The following is a 24,948-nucleotide window of genomic DNA, read 5'->3' as shown; positions in this document are numbered from 1 at the left end:
CTCCATTCCCTATAAATCATTAATAATAATAATAATGATACTCTTAAATATTAAACCATTGCGGTGAAATATCTTTCGTTAATTAATGAGGTACGCATATTCCATTTTCTATTATTATCGAGAATTATATCGACTCCTCCTGAATTAATTTCCAGTTTAATTCTATTATGATTTTTAACTGCAGAAAATTCTTCAAGTTTTACGAAGAAAAATTCTTCGATAATAGAACGATAAATCTCATTTACTTGCATTTAAAGTAGTTAATAACTACGGACTCTCTCTCTCTCTCTCTCTCTTCTCTCTCTTCTCTCTCTACGAAATAACGGTATCTCGTTTGCCCGGGAATGTAGCGGTAACGAATCATTATTCTGTTGATAGTTGTTATTATCTTGTTGAAGTTATTATACTGCTCAATTGCGATCATTGTTTTCGATTTACGGACCCATGTTGCGTAATTACTATCGCTTCAATAATTACAATCTTGAATATTGAGTATCCAAAGTATCGAAAACATGTACGGCAAGAGCTGATGTACAAGCCACTAACACGTAGCGTTAACATGTCTCCTAAGTTAATTAATTCCGTAACTCACTCCGTTACGGAATCCGGAAAATGTTGACATTGCTCGTCATTGATATTTCCACCTAAATAATTCTCCTTGGGCTCGCAACGATATTAATATTTGCTCGGCTGCCCGTGTCACGAATCGTTTATAGATTTATTACACATCGTGTTCGTAATAATATTAATTGTTAATATCTAATTTTCCCCACAATTTCCAGGATGAATAACAGCCTTTTGTCGCCATTGCTGTATCACCATTATGCAAACAGTCAACCTCGCGAATCCCCAAGATTACATGTCGAAGGCCATATGGCGTCTGATTACGATACGCGAAGCATTTAAATTGATTCGAAATGTTAATATCTCGCTTCGACTTTGTCGGCGTCGAGGAAAAAGAAACGTCACCTCGTTGGAAATAAAGACCGTCGTCAAAGGTAAATCTGTACGTGAAGATTGTTACAGTGATATATTCTTCTCTCTTAGAATATAATTCTCGGAAAAATACACAGTTCTTATAGTGAAGACGACTTTCACGTGGTAATAACGCGAAGAGAGGAAACCAACTCGCATTCAATCTCTTCTTGTGCCAAAACCGGAGCTTGTCGTTACGAAGCGCCGTTCCTCTTGTCAGTATACATCAAGAACGTTCTTATTTCGTGAATTTACATTCGTATGTCCCTCCCTTATATGCAGCGCACATCCATATACGTTGACTATGTAATCAGCTCGAACAATACTTGTTCCCTTCGGGATTGAGGAAGATGTAGGAACGGGGATCTCATTGAAATCGAGGGAATGTTCCTTGTTACGACGCTGCTTGAATTACTTTTCCCTTTCACGTATCTTGCTCTCTTTCTTCTTTCACCCCCTCTCTATCATGTCTCTCTCGAGGGGGATCATGAGATGAGATTAAATGAGCTTTTTAATCAATTCAAAGCATATTGCATTTTGTATTGCACAAAAGAAACACAGTGAACATTGCTTCTAACACTGAATTTGTGAAATTTCTCATAAAACATTGCATGTGTAAAACTGTGAGCGGTGCATTCAATGGAAGCTAAATGAAGACTTCCTCGCGAAGGTATTCAACGAATTCAGGCTCACATGCAAGAATCAAATAGACTTTTTGTAATTGACTTTTGGGACGTTTAAAAATCCCATTTTTGTTAATCTACTTTTCTCTATTTCGATCGGGCTTTATGTTCTTGCGTTATACAGGACATTAATAGACATCGTCTATTATTGGATGAGAAAAGCTTCTATGGAATCTCAAATGCATACATCCTTAATTTTATCGTGGGTTTTCTATCGCGTTACACGCGTTTCGTGACCATGAGCTCCAGATTGATCAAATTACTCTTCATGTCCTCTCCCATTCATGTGACACGCACCCGAAGTAGCACGAATCTAATCGAGGAAGGCTGTCCCAGCAATTTCGTTATCGCGCTCTCCTCGATAAAGTTGAAAAATTATCATGTTTCACGATTTTTCGTTCGCAATCGAGGTATAATTTTAAATCTTTCCTAAAGATTTCTCGTTACATTTGCATACTTCTTTCTTTCGTGTTTGGGCGAAGAGATAAATTACGAAATTGCGAAGTTAAGTCTTTCGTGACAGGTTACATTTCTCATTTCCACATTGCCGGTCGCCACAAAGCTTCCCTTCGCTCCGTGACGATTACGGTGGCTAGAGCGAATGAGAGGGAGACGATCACTTTTACGACGTTACCGCGAATCCACCCGTTCGCTGAGTTTTGGGGTGAACCACGCTTGCGCAAGTCCGGCAAGGTACCGAGCCAGAACGACGTGCAACAACCATGAGAGCTTTAGTTTTCGCCAGGTCCTCGTCGTGGAAAAAGGGTCGCTCACGGGTGAGAGGCGCTCTCATTGTATTTTAATTACCCTCGTGATGCTATAGTTACTCCTAGGAAGGACGGAAGCGATGAGCACGTGCTTCGATCCGTAGATCGTTCATCATACGTCGCCCATCCGAAATCATAGGAGCCGGCAAATTTGGTGCTTTAACATATCGCGAGCTGCTCACGAATGAGAGTGAAAGCGCAAGTGTTGCATGCGGCTGCTTTTGCTCTTCATCACGCGACATGCAGAAACGATAGATTTCTATCGGAAACGTAACGTGATTCGTGACTCACTTCTGTGTCGATCTCGCAAACGTAAAATTTAATTAGCTGTAAATTAATAAAAATTGCATCAGTAGTTACAAATACATAGTTGGCGTTTTTTCTGTGTTGTTTAAGTGCTCTTGAGAGCTTCTAGGTGGAGCGTGAAAACTGTGCACTTACGAATTTAGATCACGTTGCACTTTCTGGAACTTACCGGCAATTGGATTCTGCTGATCCGTTTATCGTTACGCGAAGTTTTCACGAAGGGCCACGTGCGGTGTGCGCGAATGGAGGGAAAAACGGATTTGTGACAAAGAAGTCGTGGGTGGTGCATAACAACTAGTGAAGTTTCTAGTAAATATATGGCAACATTCAGTGTGGCGGATCGTCATGAGATCGTCGAGAGAACTTCCCGGAATGTTTCCGATCGCGTTCTTTCCATGAACGTCTGTCCGCCGAGCAGCTTCCCGGATAAATTTCAAGATTTTTTCGCGGCGCTTACCGAAGACGGCGACGATCTACCCAGCATGCTTGAAGACAAACTAATACCAAGGTAAATATGGCAAGTATTTTTTAGTAAAGAGTTTATTTAGTAAAGGCTTGTCTAAATTGTAAGAAAATATATGTATAACACTCTCTCTCTCTCCTCTCTCCTCTCCCTCCCCCTCCCTCCTCTCTCTCTTTCTCTCTCTTTCGCGGAAGACGGCAACAAGTAGTTCTATTTCAAAGCGGAAAGGGTAAATGAGAAAACGTTTTTTGTAAGAATAATTAAAAAAAAGTAAAAGAGAAGAGAAAGAGAATATTGACATACATAAATTGGTTGTCAGTCAGAGCAAAAAACAATGTTCATGTTATTCGTTGAAACATAAAAAACTTAATTAACTATAAAACAAAGCTATATTCATCCAGATTTATAAAGCAATTGTCAATTAGCAACGAAAACGATATTAAAATATTCTTACTGAGGCGTTAAAGACTTAATTAACTGCTAAACGTCGAAATTAGTATAATTAAATAATTATAAATAGAGCATTATGGGCGTTGATCAGATTAGAATCGCTAATGCGATTAAATAATAATAGATGTTGTGTAATACTGAAACAAGAGATAATTGAAACATGAAGCTTATTTTAACCATTACAAATCTCAACATTGTTATTTGCAATTTTAAAAGTTTCGTTAATCTTTCAAAATATATGAACGTTTTAACTTTTAACGAGCGAAATATATATGAAATTCGAGTCATTTGAACGATTTGAAAGTTTGCGAACTCAATAATACTTTAATATCATAACATAATCCAGCAACTTTATCTCGAAATCATATTTCTCAATTTGGGGAGAGTAATCCGAACTGTTGTACACCGATGTTGTACTGGGGTTCGTGGCACGTGACAAACACGCGTAGGAAGTCTTTAGTATTGGTTGAAGTCATTTGAGATTCTCGCAATTGGATTAATTAGATTTGTCGTGGGACAATTTTACGCTAATCTCTGCCGCGGGTAACGAATCAATCTTCTACCGAAACTGGGTTTAATGCGAGGAGCGGAAATAGAGCAGTTATACGCAAAGAAAATCGATAGCGCAATGCGTGTGTAAAAATAGGATTATACTGCTCCGAAAATTGCTACGCGAAACCAGGGAACGTTGTGTATCCGGGGGTATTCTTAGCTGCGTTCGGAAATCCGAGTGCCCCTGTATATCATCTTAGCTTTGTTTGACATTGGACGAACAGCAAGGATACGCGGGGATACTCGGGTGATGTTTTTCGAATGTAGTCCTTGTCTCTGCTAAGCCGGAAACTTGCAGAAAGCCGGAAACTTGCAGAAAGCCAGACAGCATGAGCGTCGAAGGGAAAGGCCGACGCTGGAACAAAAGGGCTTTCCAAAGGCGGAGCAGCGAAGTCGAGGTCCGCGTTCAACACACCTCGCTGTCCGGATCTCAGGGTCACAGCTGCGTGGATGGACCGAAGTCACCGACTACCTCGAGACGTAGAAGCTCCAGCATTGCAGTTGCCAGACCCACGCCGGACTTACACAGGTTGTCTTCTCGTAAAAGTGATTCATTGTTGACTAGTATAGTCCGCTTGACGTCCGCACGGCAATCAATCTGTCCAACGAGCGTTCAAATATAATCCTTAGCGTCTTAAATTCGGGACCGATTACTGACTCTGGAGCTTTTCAGCGAATCGCGGAATTGTAAATTGATTGAAAAGTTTCGGATTTATGCGAGGACAGGATTACACCACGACGCGGCACGTGCCTATGACAGCGTTTTATTTTCGTACGGCAGATTTCTGCAAGCGGAGGCTGGTCCTTGGGGTCACCTATCGCCGTCGCCTAGGAGCCCGACCAGAACACCCTCGCTGAGTCCTGGTGCCGCGTCATCGTCATCGCATCTAAGCGCGAACGCGAGTCCAAGCGGTCCCAGTCCGACGAGTCCTTCCAGTTCGACTGGCTTGGCATCCGGGATTCGTGGAGGTGCCGGTCCCAAGCAGTATCGCAGCAGAACTAGCAGTATGCCGGCGGTCCCACGTCACAGAGTAAGAATATATGGGATAAAAAATCGACCTCCTGAAATTTTCAGTAAAGAAAATCTACACGGAAAAAACAGAATTTGTTAAAACAACTAAAACTTCACTTATATTATTAGCGATTATAGGTAATCATATTTGTTGTAATAGCACAGCAGATCTATTAATACAGCAAAGATATTTTTCTATAACAATCAATCCTGCCTATAAATCAAAATTTTTAACAAAACATGCTACACTGAAAAAAAATTTAAGAAATTTGAATAAATATTTGTTTAAATAATACCATTTGCTTACAGAAACTAAATATTTATTCGATTTTTAAAAATGATAAATAAATTATATTTAAATTAAGTATAATTTTCTTGAATTGAACAAATATTTATTTATTGCAAGTAAATGATCCCATTGGTACTATTTAAACAAATATTTATTCAAATTAGGTGAATTTTTTTTTCAGTATAGCTAAAATGGCTAAAACTGCGTGCGTACTTTTGCTGCTATAATGAAGGAAACTCGTTTCATTAGCAATTTTTATTATAACAAAAAATTAACTGAATCATCATACTGATAATTACTTGACAAACATAATTTCTTAAATCATCAAATCTTCTAACAATAGATGCTAAACTCGCGCGAAATAAAGATACAGCTTTGCTGAACCACAATCTATTTTTTTCCGTGTATAGAGATAACCTGCGTATTCTCTCATCATAAGAGGAAGGGTAGAGAGAAAAATAGAATAGGAGAGAATAATTTATAACAATTTGTGAATCCAGTGAAGAAGCAAATATAGCGGAATGCGTAACGATGAGCCTCATGTATGTATACATATTGTACATAGATCGATGGCGCACGTGGCTGAGTTAATTTCCTCGGCCATTGTGAAAGATACCGCGAAACCGTGGCTGAAAGACTTTCTCTGTAAAGATGAACACACATAGAAGTAAAAGTAAGCAGAAAGCAGTAAGCTTGCAATAAGACGTAAGACCGCCATCTTTCATATGTATAGATATACTGGCAGGCAATGTTAATTGCCTACTTCGTACGTCTTACTGCTTGCTGCTTACTTCTACTTCTACTTCTATGTGCGTTCACTTTAACGATGACGGTGATTCACTCGTATTGAAAAATGAAATAAATACGGAGTGCGTAAATTCCGCTAAACAGTGTACGGTAGAAACACACAATAGAGCTGGGAACATCACCCTTTCCGAATTTCATCGATATTCCATGTAACGCAATCGCGCTGAAAATGAAAAATCGGAACGACGAGGTGCCTGGAGAAACGATGGCTTTTCTGCGTCATTCATTAACTCTTCTTTTCATTTCCCTGGAAACTGCAGTTGACGTGTCATTACGACCGTTGAGACTTAAAATTCTGCGAACTATCAATTTGCAAGTGTTAGAAAAATTAATCATTTAAAGTATATAATTTATTAAAAAAAAAAAAAAAGATTATTTTACCTTTTTATTTCAAGAGAAATATTTTATTAACGAACTTTAATTCTTAATAATTTTTTATTAATTCTCACACAGATTCACAGTTTCTACATAAAAGAAAAATTCAATTATATCCCTTGTTTGATACGTGGTTGATCGATCGCCGGCCAGATTTCACAACCACTAACGTGCAATAGACAATATATAAAGGATATCACAAATCCGACATGCAAAATTCGTCGTAGACTAATTGTAAGATTCGTGAGCTTAAGCCTCGACGTTGAGTGCCAGTCCCACTCTGTGACCACCTCTGGTGACATTCGCGCAGTCTATGTTGAACGAAAGGATCAGTGTGACACCGTCGCTGATCTTTTGTAGGAGACTTGTGGCTAACTGAAGATCAGTGTTGAATTTGAATCGCAGAGTCGACCTCTCGTCGATCTTGCACTTCGCCCCAGCGCCGACTGTCCATTTTTGCACGTCGCCTCGTTTCGCGTATATGCCGTTTGCCGCGATGTCCAAGTCGCGCCTCGCTGAAAAGCAGATAAAGTATCACGATTGGTAAAACGAAGCGATAAATTGAGAAATACTCAAACATTTTGATTTGATGAAAAATACACAAACCGGATTATTATTATCATCGTTATTGTTATTATTATTGTTATTATTATTAGAAATATCGTCCTGAAAACGCAGCTCTTATTAATTAACATCTCAGATAGCAAAATGCTAGCATATGCGCCAGTAAATTCAATCATAATTATAGAGAGCAGATTTCTATGTACTGAATCTTTTTTAAAGATTTTTACTATTATAATGTGCCAGTCAATTAACATAATCACAGAAATGCAGCAAGAATGGAGCATATTTTGCTATCATAATATATAGATAATATAGGGTCTGCTCATTTTCTGATACACTGATAACTAAAAAAACAGCAGACTCTCTGTTCGGCTGTTCCTGGAGATACTAAAATAATATTATTTTTACAATAATGGCACAATTTAAAAAACAAAATTATCCAGAAAATGAATTTTAACATTTTAAAGCGTTAAAATTTTGTAACATTGATTTTAAAATCCAATTTTGGAGTATAATAATTAATTGTAGAAGAATAAAAGTTATTTTATGTTCTTTCTTTCTTTTCTTTGTGTTTCCGTTCTTTTTCTGCAAGCAACTAAAGAATGGCAATTTTTTAGTTATGTCGTTGTAGTAAGTGAGCGATAAGTAACATAATTTTGCAATATATGCTCTTGACACAGGTTTAGCTATCTGGGGTAATTAAAAGTTACGTTTTAAGCATATAATCCGATTCTAAGCGAGGTCATCGACATGTAGCATTACGTAATTTCCCACGTAATCCCGATGATGTCAGTTTACGGTCTGAGCTTTGTTGTACATACGTCAGTATGTCACCATTACGCAACGTTGTCACGGACTCTCTACACGCTAACGTTACTAATTATCGCCCTCTCTACCTTCGTCCTCCCAATTCCCTCGAGAAAATTGATAACGCTGCCATGACGTGAGCCGATATGTGCTAAACGATTTGTATTACACGTATTCCGCCTATCTGAACACAGGAGCGACAGGATCTCATTACGCTCGTCTAAGACAGGCACGTTTAATCCCCCATTTACTTAACGTGGGAAAGACGGCGGTAATTTAGCAGTTCCGTTCTAGTTGACGACGACGTCGCGATTTCGCGACGCAAGAGGCAATGAATAATGGGAGGATATTACGAAGAAGACTGAAATTACTCTGTTGTCACGAGGATGATTATTCTCCCGTCGGCGACGTCGCCGTCGGCGGTTTCAAGGGAACATCGCGCGGGGGTCGTTTATGGGAAAATCGCGTCATCTTTATCGCGAATCTTTCAACTTTTACCTTTGTACAACACGGAGAGCCCATACACGTGTGGTATACAGGTGCACCGAAAGTGCAGGTCAATGTCGGGGCAACTATAAGCGACACCGACGTCGTTTTTCGTTATCCTGTTCGAGGCCGTGTCGTAGCCACCCTGGTAGCCCAGAAGCAGATCCCGGCATTTCACCACCACCGAGCCGAGCAAATTGCTACCCGAATCCAAATCGTTGGCTGCAAACAAGAAATCTAGTAATTTCGACGATTCAACATGTGATACTATCGGATTGCTCACAATGTAACCGAGTACGGGCGGAAAAGATACGGGATGATTTCCGCGTTTTCTCTATCTCGAAAAATAAAAGAGAATCTAATTCTTCCGTTTATCGAAATTTAATTAGACGCAAAAAAAGCTGTCGCTATCGAAATTCCTGAAATTTAATTCACCCGTCTTTCCACGCGCGTCTATTTACAATGCGTTTTAGTTTGCTAAAAAAAAATGCAAAGGCAACAAACTCTTCCTTCGAATATGTTTTCGTATCGAACGTGACTGCCTCGTGCGACAGCGTGGTTGTCCACAAGCTTCCGGAAGTGCTCGTATCGGTCGCCATCACGGAAACTTATGTTCACGGAAATTGCCGCGACTTGTTAGTAAACATTCGGGGTGCGGTTCCGCTATTGTTCCTGCGAACTTTGCGTGATATTGGAAAGGAGTTTGCCCGGGGAGAAGGAATTATTTATTAAAGTTTCCCTCTGTTACGAAGCGCGAGACAAGGGAGAAAGTTTGAAACGAATTACTCGAGAGAGGACTATAGCGAACTAAATACACGTTTCTTTCGTTTCTGTGCGAGTTTGATTTTATATTAAATTTCTATATTCATTTCATATAAAAGAGCATCGGAAATATCACTTGCCGTTGCCGTCTCTGAAATAATTAATTAGACATGACGGGAGAAGAGGGGTGGAGGAAGAGAGATTTACTGTAGAAAACTCGTCGCTCTCCAGTAATTTTTTATATTCGATGTTTTTACTATTTTACGAACGGAGTATTTAATTACGGAAATGCCTCTTGTATTTCGTAATATTAGAAAGTAGTTGATTTTGTGTAAAAAGAACACGTGCCACTTTCTATATTTAATATTATTAATACGTGTACTTTTGCAGTAATTGTTACATGTGAAGTAGATACTTTTTAACGGCTTAGTTTTATTTTATGTTTTTAATAGATTTTTCCGGACGAGGCCGGTAAAAGGTTTGGACTACGGTATATAATTAGTCTTCTTCCCTTAGACAAGAATACGTGAACACAATATGTGAAGCCCTTTTATCCATCATTCAAACAGCGCCCTAGCCAAAGCCGTTACCTTGCGAAACTTTATAAATAGAGGATGAATTTGTTCTGTGAATTTTACCGCTCGTACTTCGTACACAGGGAAGCCCGGTAAGTCCGCGGGCATTATTGAACGAAGCGATTAACATTCAAGAGAATGCGATCATGCACGCCTTCAAACGCGAAAGAAATATGATGCGTAAAGTTAATTAGGTTTGAGGAAATTAACGTGACTAACAGATCTCGCAGCGTGCGTTGATTCTCTTGTTGATGAACTTCGAGCCGACTTTCACGCTTTTCGCAGCCGTTTCCGGATTGTAAGAGCACTCGGAGAGCAAATCAACGCCCTTCATTAGCAGCCCATTAAACTCATATCCCAGGAAAAGCACACCATCGGTCGTCCATTTTAATAGCAGAGCTCCAGCATTCGCCTTGTACTTCGTCTCCATTAATCCGCTTAACTATACATTAATTCATTATGAATAAATTATCCAATTTTCTGCCTTGCTTTGAAACACCCAAGTAAACCCAATAAGATACCCAAGATATTTAATTTAAATATTCAGTTAATACAATTCTGATGTATTATTTTATATTGTTATTGAAATACATGTGATGTCCATATAAATTGATCATACGTGATTTAATAAAGATAAATTACGTTTATCCAAAATTTATTAATGTTAATAAATCTTTTGTATGCATCAAAATATTGTTGTATAAGTATAATTTGTATAAAACAAAAATCCATTACAGTTTTCCGAGTTTAAAGCAACAGTTGTTGCGAGTTCGAATTCAGTGACACGCGTATATCGTCTGCATAATCCGATATGTATTAAACGCAAATATTGCCGCTTGAATTAGTTGATTCAGCTATGTTTCCATGCAAAATTTTTCGCAAGATAAAGCGATCATCCGCACCATTCGTTTGCTTTTCCCACGAATAATTAACAAAATAATAAGTAAATATTGAGTGATATCGTTAATGTAGATAAAATGATCAAAATTTAGTTATTATGGACTTAAAAATATCTGAATTAAGGAGAGAGAGGTATACATATAATGATTCTCAACCTTTGACACTTCGAAATTCAACGTTGTATCACTCGTCAGCTGGAACCTTTTGGCGAATTTGGTCTTAATATTGAATTTGATAAGACCTTTGCCATGATGATATCCCGTCTTAAAAACGTCTCTTGCGTTTTTCCCAAGATCTGCGAAACTCGGTACTTCCATTACGAATTCAGTATGTTGTGAGATAAATTATATTCGTGCTACAATGTTAAAAAAACACTAATGGAGTACATTTTTACGGATATCATTACAAAAGTTTTCTCGATTAATTAGTTTTAATTATCTAAGTCGAAAGACTCGAAATTACGTGTTTCGAATTTATATATAATTGTGTTATTTTTAATTTATTTTTAACAAATTTATTTATAATCCTGTAAATATTATTATTAGGTTAATATTATACAATACTATATTTAATTAACCACATAGATATATTTAATATTCTATCTAGACTGAGGATAATTCCAATTTGACTCTCACGTTTTATCTTCGTCGGGTCGTGCCTTCTTGTTTTGTTAAGCGACTTCGGACTCAGCAAATTGAAGCTGAGGTGTAATTCGAACATACGTGAAGGGTCTTTGTAATGAAAACATGGTTGATGTTAACTTCTCGTGAGAAGTAAGAGGACGAGAAAATTAATATTGCGATTTCTACAGAGCGACGTGATCGATATATATTTCTCAAGCTTCACCATGAGTTTCTCATTACCGTCAAAGAAATGAACTTGATTGGGAAAGAGCATGTGAGACAGATTCAAACTATCGATGTTCACAAATCGACGTTCAATTAAATTTCTGCATTCACGTTGTTCACAAGCGGACAAATGGAACAATGGAACGCGACAATTATGTCATCGGATGTGTTTCGCATCGATTAGTGAACATATTAGGATTCACCGCGACCCTAATACCCCACTCGAGAACGCATCGCGTATTTCTGCCACCTTTTCGCTCCGTTTCGTAATTGCGAAAGACAGACGAGCATATCTACATGTCGATGGCGTGCCCGCCGCTCGGTGAAATTTACAGAACTTTATACATCGATTTATGTCACGTAGCTCATGATTCAATCAATAAATGTCGGCAAATCGCGTCGAGATGTTACGGGCAACATAGGATCTGTCGATTAATGATGATGTTTGCGAATGATGGGATTATTCATTTTCAGGTTGCGTTCCGAAATTCACCGTTTAAATGCTGAAAATCTAAAGTGCACGTAACGTATGTTGTAAATTTTCAGTACTGACAGTAAGTGAAGTATCGAAATGCAGTGTATTAGAAATTGTCTCTCGTTTATACGTTGGAACATATAATACTTACGAGGAAATACAGAAAAATATCTCTCCGATTTTAATGAGCAATAATACGTCGCAATCTAGGTCAAAGTAATGAATACGTATTTTTTTTATATGTGGTCATATGCACTTTGGGAGTAAACATTCAATCGGTTAGTTTCTTTCGAAGCAAAACTATAAGAGATGGAAATATTTTTTTAAATAAAAGTCGAATAGCTTTAAAAAGTGTTTTATAATAATAAATCTTAATTTTTTATTTTTTAAAGGCTTTTATTAAAACTTTTTTTTTATTATTATAAAACCCACACAGCAGATGTGTCCAAAATACATCATAGAGGTATCTTAAACATACATTTGGGATATATGATATTTTTAGAATATCTCTCTGATGTATTTCGGATATATTTCTGTTGTATGGAAATACTCTTGAAATCATTCATTTTTTTCATATTTTATAGTTTCGATGCTATTCGCTTCAAAAGAAAATAACGGATTTTCTTGAAAGGGTTGTTTTATGTGTCATACTTTTAGAAGATAAAACGTATGAGTACGTATAAAAAAATACGTGTTTCTTATTTTAGTCTATAAAATTACAACAGATTAAAAGCTTTAAAATCAGAGCGGATTTTCTGTATTTCTTTGTCAAAATACTATACCGAAAAAGATTTAAAATCAGAATGAAAATTTTAATGATTTCCAGAACACTTCTCTTGTTAGAACTTTGTTGAAAAATTTAAAATCAGAAGAATTAGAATAAAAATTTTAAGTTCCCACGATTTCCAAGCTGTCAAATTAAAATTGGCTTCCTCCAAGAATCTACATATAGATACAAAGTCTGTTTTTCATCCCTTCACTAGACTGCACTAGGACTCTCTTTCTCGTTTTCGCCAAGTATCAAACATATTATGGCTGTGTTCCAAAATTCACTGCTAGCGCTGAAAATCTACAGTTTACGTTACGTATACTATACATTTTCAGCACTGGCAGTGAATTTTGGAACACAGCCACTGATCTCACTATAAGTTCCAAAAGTGAACTAGTTCAGCCACAGAAAACGGACCAATAGAGACTCGTCTAAATGATACGGACAAACTAATTGTTATTATTTATTGCAGCCGATGCTGGTCGATACAAGACGCGGGGGTGGTGTAACGGGGTGTGAAGAAGGTGAGACAGAGGACGGCATTGAGTATTATAGACTTCGGTCTTTCTCCATAACGGCAAATGGAGTGAACAACTTGGGGGATTCGTTGAAGACACGTCGCAGCAGAAGCATCAACAGCGTTACTTCCTCTACCAGCTGCTGTAGCAGCACCCGGGAGAGCAGATTACTCAGGTAAGAATAAACATACGTCGAAAGTGCGATAAATCTCGCTTACAACATCGATCCTCACCGGAACGCGCGGCCGGATACTGACTTGAAACTCGAGCTTTCCTCTGAAATAATGATTTTGAAAATATGCAGAGAAATAATTACGTATATAATTCGATCGAAATGTCGAGTAAACGAACGACTCGTTTCATTTTGCAATTACGTATTATGAAATTGCAATATGTGCAGGGCTGGAGAGACATGTAATAATATTTCAAATACTTTTATTTAAAACATAGTATTTGAGGTGCAAGTGTATTTTGTATTTTGGATTTCAGCGGAGCTGTGAATATGAAAGTATTATGTATTTCGTATTTAAAATTGAAAGATTGAAAATTTTTTTAATTTTGTAGTTCAAATATAAGATTAATTGTCTCACTAAAAATAAGAAATATGCTTACAATCTTTTGTTACTAATACTGAAATAGCAAATACAAAATACTTTACTTATATACTTCTATGAAATATAAAATACAAAATATTTTCATGTACTCCGCTGAAATACAAAATATAAAATTTGTCTCAAATGCTGTTTTTTAAATAAAATGCTCAGCCCTGAATGCGCGATATGTCGGAATCATATCATAGTATTGCGCGTAACGACTGCATCCTCGGCTTACAACTCACTACTATTCTCGCGAAGAGAACAGCCGCCAGATTAAACGAAGATAATGATATCTCTTTCGTGTTATCGCTCGCGAATAATAATAATAATGAGGGTTATAAAAGAATGCGACTAAAGCTCAATGGCTGAACATTATAATTAGACGTTTTTATCTCTATAATGGTATATAAATATAACGTAAAAGTATAACATGCGACCGCAAAAGAGAGAAAGGAGAGGGACACTGGACAATAATTCCACGTGGTACACGTGCGGACATTGATGCTCCCCCGCATTTTCATCTCCATTCTGGGCTCGGGCTGTTTATTTTCTCCTTCGAGGGCTTCACCGCATGCCGACATTGTCAGTTTAGAAAACAAAGAAAAACACGTCGAATGTTTTCCCTTGTATGACTTTACGTAAAACACAGGTTGCCCGTTGGCCAAACCATGATACGGCTCTCGACTTGTTTGTGTCCGAAGAAAAACAATATATGCAAATCGGAGAAATAACAGAGGTTTTTCGTGACGAATTAAAGAGTCTTTATGTAAACAAAATGTAAAACAAAATGTAACAAAATGTAAAAAGTGGCAAATGTATTGTATGCGATAATTATTTAATAATTAAATATAATAATAATTGTCTAATTATTATAATTGTATATATATCTATAATAATTATGTACTATGTCCGTTTCATATGCAAATATGTGCGTAATTGTTTCTTAGTAGAAATACTATTAGAAATATAGAAAACTTCTTCAAAGAAAAATTTCTTTATTCTGATGTGTATATACATAATGATATAAACTTATTTAACCCTCAACTACATGAGTGGATCATTTGGATCCGGGTGAAAATTTTAATCGGCCGCAATTTTTGTACGGTTAATATTGCAGAGTTGAAGTGAGGGGGTAAAAAAACTTGGAATCTTTTTCTGTCTATCGCCGTGATGCAATTGTTTCGTTGTTGTCTTAATACTAATTGCGATACAATAAAAGTTTAGCTTGGGTGACTTGGATCCGTCAAATGTAAATTCGAGAGATTTTTGCCGAAAGTGAAAATTCGTTTTTAATAAGTGCCTGCTTATTAGTGCTGTATTCAAGTATATGTACTGTCTTCTTATAATTAAAACATATATTCATTGTCAAAAAAAGCATTTTTGTGAGAGAAGCGTTTTGGCGAAATCCCTCTATTTTCTCGGAATTATAAAATCGTGAGTAAATAATGTCGAAATCATTATATATTTAATATAAAATATTTTCATTGCATTAAAGAAGAAAATACCCGACATACCACCGATATCATTAATCCAAGCATGTATAAAAATGCCTCCATTTTACTCGTGCAAATAATTCTACTTTTTGGAATGAATCAATATAATTTTTCTTCTTTTTATTTCTTCTATTTTTTTTTCTTAAAGTTCACATTTTCCCCTTTTTAAAATACTACTTATTTTTATTTGTATCTTTTTTTATCTTAAAGATATGATTTAAAAAAAACTGATTATTGCAATTTTTTTACAAATTGTTCTTTATTATTCTTTGGCATAATTTTTTCAATTATTATCAAAACCTTTTTATGTTTTGATATTTTGATATTGTGGCATTTCATTAGAAAAAGAAAATATATTTCCCATTGAAATTTGTGATAATTACAGAACCAGTCAAAACCGCCGTGGGTGACTTGGACACAGACATGTAAATTAATACTCTAAAACGAGACATGTAAGAGTTATAATCCTACATCACTTTTTTTTAAAGATAATTTAGAAGTCTCCCTTAGTTTTTTAAATCGAACATTATATTTGTTTTAACATAATGTTACAAGGTATTTTATATAGTCATTAAATTTGTAGATCTTCAGAATAAAATAACTATGTCTGATAAATTTATATTCTATTAATTAATAAAATAATTACATGTTAACATAACAAACAAATAAAGTACGAGATAATAATAAAATGTCATTATTATATCAATTAATAATTCGTATGATTTGGATAAACTCTAAATATGGATTGTGCAGTAAATCAGAAATTGCCTGTGGAAATTATTTTGCTTTGACGACAAGTTGATATTTGCCCACTCTAAATTTATCGCCGGTAACTTCTATTTGGAATGATCATCTCGGAGATTCGAGTTGATCCTCTTGCTTGGTACTCGCGAGCAGATTCGATACGTTTTTCCGCTTGATTTCCGTCTCGCCCGTGGTATCAGTAAGGTATTCGATTACTCGCCAACTGCCGTATGAGTGCCATGCAGAACTTAGGGTAATCGCGACAGCACGAGAGCTTCAATTAAGGTACCTTAATTGCCTTCAGATAATTACACGGCGCGTAGACTGCATCCTGAGTGGGTGGAGAATCAGAGTAGACTGTAAAGACTGTAAAGAGAGTCCGCGTTCCGACTGTTCTCTTAAAAGAGATTAAAGGCATTTTATACCTGTATTTAGGCCGATTTAGAATTTAGAGTTTCTTTTCTCTCTCGTCCTCTTTCTTTCCGTTCTTTGAACTACGTGTTCAACACCGCTAAATCCTCAGAGAGATCGTCTCGGATTGACGTGACGATGACGAGTAATCCTGGAAAGTGCTTCTCTGAAGCGAGCGAAGGGGAGCTCGGAAAGGCTTGAAGAAGGTGGTTTGAAGATGCAACACACGTGGCGACATAACAACCACAGACTTCTATAAATCTGTGCATACAACATAATTTAAATTAAATTTTCCTCTATATGCTTCTCTCTGAAAAGCAGACCTGAAGGGATAGAGATTTTGTAATGTTATTATATCTGAATACGTTGCATTACTGCATATTCGCGTTTTGTAGCTTTTGTCTTGCCACGAAGAGTTATAGATTCACATTTCACAAGTTTATTCCTTTCCACGTCGTTTTACTTGTTGTTATCAAAGCAAACATATATTTGTTTAATTTGAAACAGAAAACGAAGATAAATACGTCGAATGCTTTTTCTTCGTATGATTTTACTTTACGTGACGTAAATCGAGACCGTTGTAGGATGGTCCGTGATATCGTTTTTGTTTGTTCCTGTTATTTTCTCAAGAAATAATATGTAATTTAAGCGAGACAGAAAAAGGTTCTTTAATGAAAATTTAAAAGACCTGCAATACATTACAAGATGTACAATAAATAAAAGTAATGAATACGTAATATTTTATTATATATTATATAATTATATATATATATTTATAATTATATATATATATTTATAATTATATATATATAATCTACTTTTATACGGAAAGAGCAATTTGCTGAAATGTCTCAAAATTTAGCTAGATAGAGAAAATTATACATTAATTTTGTTAGACCGTCAAAACAATTATGTAGGAAACTCGAGCATCATGAGCAAAATGCTGTTAAAAATTTTAAAACAACCAGCTGGAATGTTCTATGTAATTATTTGTAGTTCCTCAAAATTATTTTCAAATCTAGCTAATTTTTTAGATGCTTCAGCAATACCATTCTTTCTGTGTACATACAATATAAAAATACGGAATTACACATTTATCTAATTACATATAATTATGTTAAATATAGTTATATGTAATTATATTATATAGAATATAATATATAAATAAAGAAAGAAAAAAACAGCAATATACTCTAATAACGACGAAAAATTATTCTGAAATTTTTAAATATGGAGTAAAATTAATATTTGTAGAGAAGCTTAATTTTCATAAAAGTGACGTGTAATCGTTTCAACGTATCTTCCTCAAAGGATAAATTACCATTATGTTAACATTTCCGCAGAATCATAAAAAATAAGATTATTTGATGCTATGCAACAACCACGACAAGCTTGATAAAGATCACGTTGAGCTTTTAACATACTTTTTCTAAATAAGTCATATGTCGCCTTTTTCTGTCTTGTTTTTAAATTACATACTATTTCTTGAGAAAATAACCGAAACAAACAAAATCACGGACCATCCTACGACGGTCTCGATTTACGTCACGTAAAGTAAAATCATACGAAGGAAAAGCATTCGACGTATCAAATAAGTTGCATATAATCAATGAAAATTGTCGACATTGTTACTTTAACGAAAAAGAATCATTTTAATCGCCCTGCCGTAATGATGAATCGTGTACTTCATTCAAACGTAATATCTCATTCGTCGAATTATGCTTCTCTTTTTTTTCTCCTCAGCTCGGCTTCGCAGCTCTCCGGTATAGAGGCAGAAGAGGAAGCTGGCGGCGAGCGGGTGACGACGTACAAAGTCGGCATGTTGGGGGCGTCAGAAGTCGGGAAAACCGCTTTAACTGCACAATTTACCACGAGCGACTACATATGCGCTTACGACGCCTCTCTCGGTAAGCAAATGGTTGCTTTTAGTTGCTTTTACGTTGCCCTCCTCCTGATTTAATTCCAATCTATTTTTTAATCCGATTTAAATTCGACACCTCAAAGAATTAATTCGATCCTGAATAATCGCGACGTCATCGGTAGTTTATGGAAAAAATAGATTGGATGATTCAACAAAGCTATCCAAATAACACAAAGTGTCCAAAATCGAAATATAAGACGTCTTTGACGTTTTAAAGACGTCTTAAAGGCTTTTTATGTCTTTTAGACTTTGTGTTATCTGGATATAGCTTGGCTAGTTCAACATTTATATTTATAACAACATCTATAATAAGAAGATTTGAAGGTTCATCACAGAAATTATGTCTGTAAGAACTTTATAATATGCTAACGCAGCTACAATGAAAAGTTAAATTGATGTAACAAAGTTTCCTTATAGCAGCAAAAAGGTATCTTAACTAGCATGTTTTATTAAAAATTTTGAATTATATATTGGATCGATTTTCATAGAAAGTTATCTTTGCTATGTTATTAAATTTGCTATGCTATTACGATAAGTATGACTCCCTATAATTGCTAATTGTAATTGTATTCAGCTGTACAACTTTGCTACTTTAACATGGAAAACTGACTGTATATTACAGCTGTAGATTTGCTGAATCAGCGAGGTCTTCAATTGTTTTAACAAGTTTTTTTTTCCGTGTTGGATTACTTTTGTGAAACGTCACTCTCTGACAATAACTGGCATGATTAAAACCTATGGATATCAAGAAAAACGGCGATTACGTTTCTTTCGCGATGAAACAGATCGGCTGCTTTCAATCGCACGTCCAGCCGGAGGGTCGCTTTTACCGGAAGGAAATTGATCATCGTTTCTGTTTCTGCTTTCGAAAGAGGCGTCCTTAGGGTGTTCACTCCCGGATGGACTTCACTTCTAGAACTCTGCACGCGGCAAACGATCGTCTCGCGACAGCTATTTCGCATTTAATTATGTAGCACTTGTCACGAACTGTACCGGATTGTTCGCGATATCGCACACTTCCATTAAACAGAATTAATTAATCCGCTGGATAAAATGTTAGCGGTATAACATATATTTGCATGAAATACGTATTTCCCTTAAAGCGCTTTGATTACATTAATTAACTGTTCGATTATGTATTTCTCCGATAAATTATTTCGCACAAGGAACGGATTGTAGAATAAGAGGCAAAGTTTCTGTGTTATCTTGGAAAATTCTGACAAGTTTTAGAAATGTTAAGTACGTTTTATATTTTACAATTATCGTTTGAATATTTTAACATGCTATTTAAAATATCCAGAGTGAGAAATAAATCTTTTATAATCTGAGCGAACAATTATTTTTATATATATTTTTTTACTACGCAGTATATATTATAATATCATTATTTTTAGAGACGTAATAAAATTTTGATTGACTACAACGTAAACATGCATTATTTTATATGTATGTACACAGTACAGTTTATGTATAAATAAAATTTTTTAATTTTTTACATGATAAAAATGTACCCATAATTGATTGCCAGTTTTAATGAATATTTTAATGAATATCGTTATATTCTAGGTTTATGAGAAAATTCTGTAAAGAGAAAAATATTTTCTATGTAATTTATAGTGTAATATATTCTCCTGTGTGTCATGAATGTGCACAGCGTTCATTATTTTTCGCGAACAGTGTCGGCGAAATTAGTTTCGTATGCAAGTTGCGTCTTATGTCTCGTTAACCTCTTACGCTCGCGGTTTTCATTCCCATCTCGAACTCCATTACATTTCTTTATGTTCTCTGGAACGAATGACAAGATACTCTCTTTTGTGAAACATCTACGTACTTTTCGCGCAGTCAAATCAAAATCAACGCGATCAGTGTTGCGTAATTCAACGCGTGCGAGAATAAAATTTAATCGGGAAACATTCTACTGCAAGCAACTCTCTCATTACATGTGTGTACACAAATAACAATATAGTAATAACCTGTAATTTAACAATCCAGTCGGGCTAATTAATTCGCACGAACCATTCGTTTGGAAGCAATTTTCTTTTGTAATGAATTATTCGTGACGCACTGACGCTTTTGTCCCACAAACTCAACGGCGTTCACTCGCTCTTTTAACAAGCTGTAAGCTATTTGCAATTAAAACCGCTCGTTTTACGTTGTAATAGATATTTGCGATGAGTATTTCACCATAGCGATCGCTCTTATCCCAACTATTCGAGCGAGGAATACATAACGAAATTCCCTTTATTAGGGGAAAGTGGGTGAATTGTACGCAACTAAGAGAAATTTATTGTCTTGGAATGGTTTCCTAAGTTTAAAGCGATATAAATATGGAAATAGATACTATAAACATTCTTCTATCATTATGTATCCTCACATTGAATAGATTTTTATTCAATAAGATTTGGCAAAAAGGAAAAAACGGAAAAGCGAAAAAATTTCTCGTGCATCGGGTAATTGTGCGCATACGTTGAGTAAAGCAAAAGTCGTAAGAAATGAATGAATTATGGATGTTGAACAAAGAAATCAGAAAATATATCTATTATATTGGAATATAAATATATATTAAATATATTTTAAATATATTATATATTAAGCACAAAAATACAAAACTAATATAATAATGATGCACATAGACTTTGACAAAATAAAATGGCAAAATAAAATAAGGCAAAGAAGAAACGAAAAAATTAGTGCTAGTTATATAGTATATGGAAGATGAGTAATTGTACGTATTTCAAAACGCACAGTTGTCTGCCGCGACCTGACTCGATATGAAATACGATTACTTCAACACTTCCTAAAACTTAATAAATTACAGCTCAAAAGACGCACGTAATGACGTACTTTAATAACATATATACCACCTTATTTTCTGAACGCTAAAATAACAAGAAAAGATATGATTTCACTTTTTTATATTTCTCTAGTTACCAACGTATTTACGAGGTATCTTTTGTAATTATATCTTAAGAGGACGACCTCCTGCGTACAAATGGTGTGTTACACCATGGTGATGTCTTCATCTGTTGGAAAAGTACCAAACCAGGACGCGCACAATTACCCCACTTTCCCCTACATTTCGCTTAGGGTAAACACCAGAATATTTTGCATCAATCAAATCTTTCCGGTAACCAATTTAACATTGGTATCGAATACCGCTGCACATAGAGGTGAGATCCCTGTTCATCTATTTATAATAATACAGCAGATACTTGAGCGAAAATGACGTTAAGACAACACGCTATTGACCCGAAAAGAAAGATACTTTACTCGTCTTTGTTTTCTCTGCTTTTCCTTTGTTCTTCCGCCGAATATAACATGTACGTAATACAAAAGTATGTACGGTATTTTCCGCTGTGTTTTCGCCATCGAGGTCACTCCCTCGTGGCCGATTTTATTGAAATCGCACACGGTTGCGAACTGGTACTCATCGCGAGTACCTTCAAAGAGTCCCTGATGTATCGATTTTGCGCCAAGTACCTTGCTGAGAGAGGAAGAGGGGGAGGGAGGGGGAGAGAGAGAGAGAGAGAGAGAGAGAGAGAGAGAGTATTATCGGTATTTCTGTATACGAAAGAGGCAACATATATTCCTCTCTTCTCGGTGGTCCACTTTGATGATATGAGAGTTCAACCTAGATCATAATGGTCCCTCGTAAGAGAACGATCAATGACAATTTTATAAAATTTTCTCACCATTGTTCGGACGTAATTAGATTTCTTCCTTTGAATAAACACATCCGTGCACATACTTTTAATGAGGGATTCTCGTTTCCAGCCATTTCCAGCTGCGAAAGAAAAAGAATAAAATATACTTTGAGAACGTGTGTTATCTTTCGACCCAACCGCTGCTTTTTGCGAAGCATTAATCATTAGTTTTTGCTTTTAATTACGCGTGTTTGCATGCATATGTGAAAATACTAACGCCAGTCTGATTGATAGCCGGACGTTATTGCAAATGTCAATTCCGCTGCGTTTTTCAGACGACGAGTACGGACAGAAGAACGTATCCGTGATGCTCGACGGCCAGGAAACGGAATTAGAAATCATTGATCACCCCGCTGCGGAGATGTCAGTGAGTAAAATGCGATGTTTTATCGTAAGTAATAAAAATAACACGATGTCCGAGTACCGAAGTGATGCATCGAGAGGTCAATTACCTGAGAAATTGCGTTAAATGAATAACTGTCGGATACCGGAAGGCATTCATTCGCCGCTTTCGTAAATAGAATTACAACACGCGATGTCGCTTTTATCGAGTTTATTATTGCCGATTAGATGTTGGCGTAAACTCTCGGGATATACGCCCCAATATAAATCGTCTTATATAAAACGATGATGTGCGTAGATAAGGGAAGAAACTGAGAAACGTAGGTGTTACTTTATCAATTAAAGAAGATTAACAGATTCGAAAAGGTCAAGGAATATTAAGTCAGTAAGGGGAGTCAAGTGAATTATTTCTTCGGATTTATCAAGATAGACCGAAAGAAGGTTCTTGCAGATGTTTTAATAAAGGTGATCGTAATTAGCTATACATAGATGTACGTAAAAAAAACGAGGACACATTTTGCGGTGAACTGCAGGACCATAAAAAGTTTTTAAAAAATAAAACGTAGGTATGCAAGCTATTGAAAAATAAATGATGCCCCTTTAAAAATCACAATATTCTCTCTTCGGTTTCCATTTATTGCGATATTGCGTTGCATTATATAAACGAATAAAATTTATTGTTCGGTGGAGAAATGAAAACCGAATCGTTCGTTCGTTAATTGATGTTTCTCCACGAGTTTTCTCATTTTTTTTCCTCACTTTCATCTTTTCGAGGTCGAGACTTTTTGTTCAACTTATAATCCGGATGTGTACGTGGTGGTGTACTCGGTGGTGGATAGAAGAAGCTTAAAAGTGGCGGAGGAAACGCTGCTCTATTTGTGGAAAAGCGATTACATGGTGAGTCATGGTGTCATCCTGGTCGGTAATAAAGTGGATCTCGAGAGGAAACGGGAAGTCCCATCGATGGGTGAGTACATGGATTTCGCATGAATTTTCTTATAATACAGTCACATAACGCAAATCATAACGGAATTAATAAAGACCAAGAGTTTTCAGACTCGGTTCAATAAAAGTCCTGTCATAAATAAAATTATACATCCAAACTTACATAATTTTAATGTTCATTTCTTTATAAAAACAAAAAATTTATCACGGAGATGATAGAATAAAAAATATAATTTAATAGAAGAGGATATAACAGAAGGATTTGGAAAGTCTGCTTTAGATAATTTTAGTATTCACATCAGAGTATTATTAAAAATGTATACGACACAAATTTAATGTGAGCATTTTAATACATATTTTACATGTATTAAAATATTTATATGTATTAAAATTTTAATTTAATAGATATTTCGTATGTATTAAATATGTATTATGATTTTTGAAACGCTTTTGATATTACACTGCATATAAAATTGTAAAATTTTATTGAGAATACTGACACAAATTGACATAAATCGTTTAAAATAGACCTATAAATATGAAAAATATTTTGAGGAATCAAAATGCACAGAAAATATACATTTTACAGTGGATCTATATATATATACAATATATTATTATAAAATACACAGTATGTAAAATTATTTTATCCTAAATTTTGGAAATTGTTTAAAGTTTAAAATTTTAATTACTCGTATGACATTTGAGTCCACTATTGCTGCCGACAGTTGGCCGCCGTTTGGCGAACAGTTGCGGTTGCAAATTTATCGAGACGTCCTCGGGTCTGGCTCATCACGTAGACGAGCTCTTGGTCGGTATTCTGGCACAGATCAAGCTGAATCCGCAGCGCAGCCGGGATCAGGCGACTAGGCGCCGTCGTAGCAAACACCGCAGGCGGATCCTGAAGCACCTGCTCGGCTTCAAGAGGAAAACCAAGAGCTGCGAGAACCTCTTCGTTCTCTAACGTTCCTTTTGCACAGCACTCCGTATACGGCGAAGACAGAAAAGTGATTTCATCAGATATCGATCGTCCGCGTATGTCGCTCTTCGGTCCGCGAATACGTGTACTACCTGTGCGAATATGTGAGGATCGTGCGACGTAGGCGAGAAAACGTATCTGACAGAGGTGGCTACGCAGCAAATTGGTAACGCGAAGCGTGAAGAATATCGAACGGATTCTCAGAATGCCTGACGCGAAATTGGAATTCAAAGAAATTCGTGTCTATAACACGTAACGATGTTGCAAGTAGCGCACGAATGAAACTATATAGACCTCGGGGCTTTTGTATTCGTGCGTAGGAAAATAAAGGATCGGTCGTTCTTTTCGACCAGAAGCTTTTTCGTCGAAATGCAACGCAATTTTGCCGCTCTAGTTGGCACATAATTCAAGAGAGATGGATCCGAATGAG

General features: G+C 36.1%; 2 protein-coding genes across 2 annotated transcripts; one reads left to right on the top strand and one right to left on the bottom strand.

Moving 5' to 3' along the window:
- The first annotated feature begins 2,868 nt into the window (after window positions 1-2,868).
- On the top strand, window positions 2,869-24,922 carry LOC108724353 (Rad, Gem/Kir family member 2). Its single transcript, XM_018450694.1, has 8 exons — window positions 2,869-3,239; window positions 4,513-4,725; window positions 4,978-5,227; window positions 13,338-13,558; window positions 18,371-18,534; window positions 22,528-22,619; window positions 23,369-23,561; window positions 24,268-24,922. The coding sequence occupies exons 1-8, from the start codon at window positions 3,049-3,051 to the stop codon at window positions 24,501-24,503; spliced, it is 1,560 nt and encodes a 519-aa protein (XP_018306196.1). The 5' UTR covers window positions 2,869-3,048; the 3' UTR covers window positions 24,504-24,922.
- LOC108724354 (voltage-dependent anion-selective channel protein 2) lies at window positions 6,803-11,664 on the bottom strand. Its single transcript, XM_018450695.1, has 5 exons — window positions 11,409-11,664; window positions 10,929-11,128; window positions 10,093-10,315; window positions 8,549-8,758; window positions 6,803-7,194 (listed from the first exon to the last, which is right to left on the bottom strand). The coding sequence occupies exons 2-5, from the start codon at window positions 11,088-11,090 to the stop codon at window positions 6,929-6,931; spliced, it is 861 nt and encodes a 286-aa protein (XP_018306197.1). The 5' UTR covers window positions 11,091-11,128; window positions 11,409-11,664; the 3' UTR covers window positions 6,803-6,928.
- Window positions 24,923-24,948: the final 26 nt, after the last annotated feature.

Source organism: Mycetomoellerius zeteki, unplaced genomic scaffold (assembly GCF_001594055.1).
Source record: "Mycetomoellerius zeteki isolate Tzet28-1 unplaced genomic scaffold, Tzet1.0 scaffold292, whole genome shotgun sequence".
Taxonomy (NCBI): Eukaryota; Metazoa; Arthropoda; class Insecta; order Hymenoptera; family Formicidae; genus Mycetomoellerius; species Mycetomoellerius zeteki.
This window is presented reverse-complemented; position numbering and strand designations above follow the sequence as displayed.

Coding starts and splice junctions, on each gene's coding strand:
- LOC108724353 (XM_018450694.1), top strand. CDS start 3,049: ATGGCAACATTCAGTGTGGCGGATCGTCATGAGATCGTCGAGAGAACT. Junction 3,240..4,512: donor GAAGACAAACTAATACCAAG/GTAAATATGGCA, acceptor GGAAACTTGCAG/AAAGCCAGACAGCATGAGCG. Junction 22,620..23,368: donor ACCCCGCTGCGGAGATGTCA/GTGAGTAAAATG, acceptor CATCTTTTCGAG/GTCGAGACTTTTTGTTCAAC.
- LOC108724354 (XM_018450695.1), bottom strand. CDS start 11,090: ATGGAAGTACCGAGTTTCGCAGATCTTGGGAAAAACGCAAGAGACGTT. Junction 8,759..10,092: donor CAACGCACGCTGCGAGATCT/GTTAGTCACGTT, acceptor TCTTGTTTGCAG/CCAACGATTTGGATTCGGGT. Junction 7,195..8,548: donor GCTCTCCGTGTTGTACAAAG/GTAAAAGTTGAA, acceptor TCTGCTTTTCAG/CGAGGCGCGACTTGGACATC.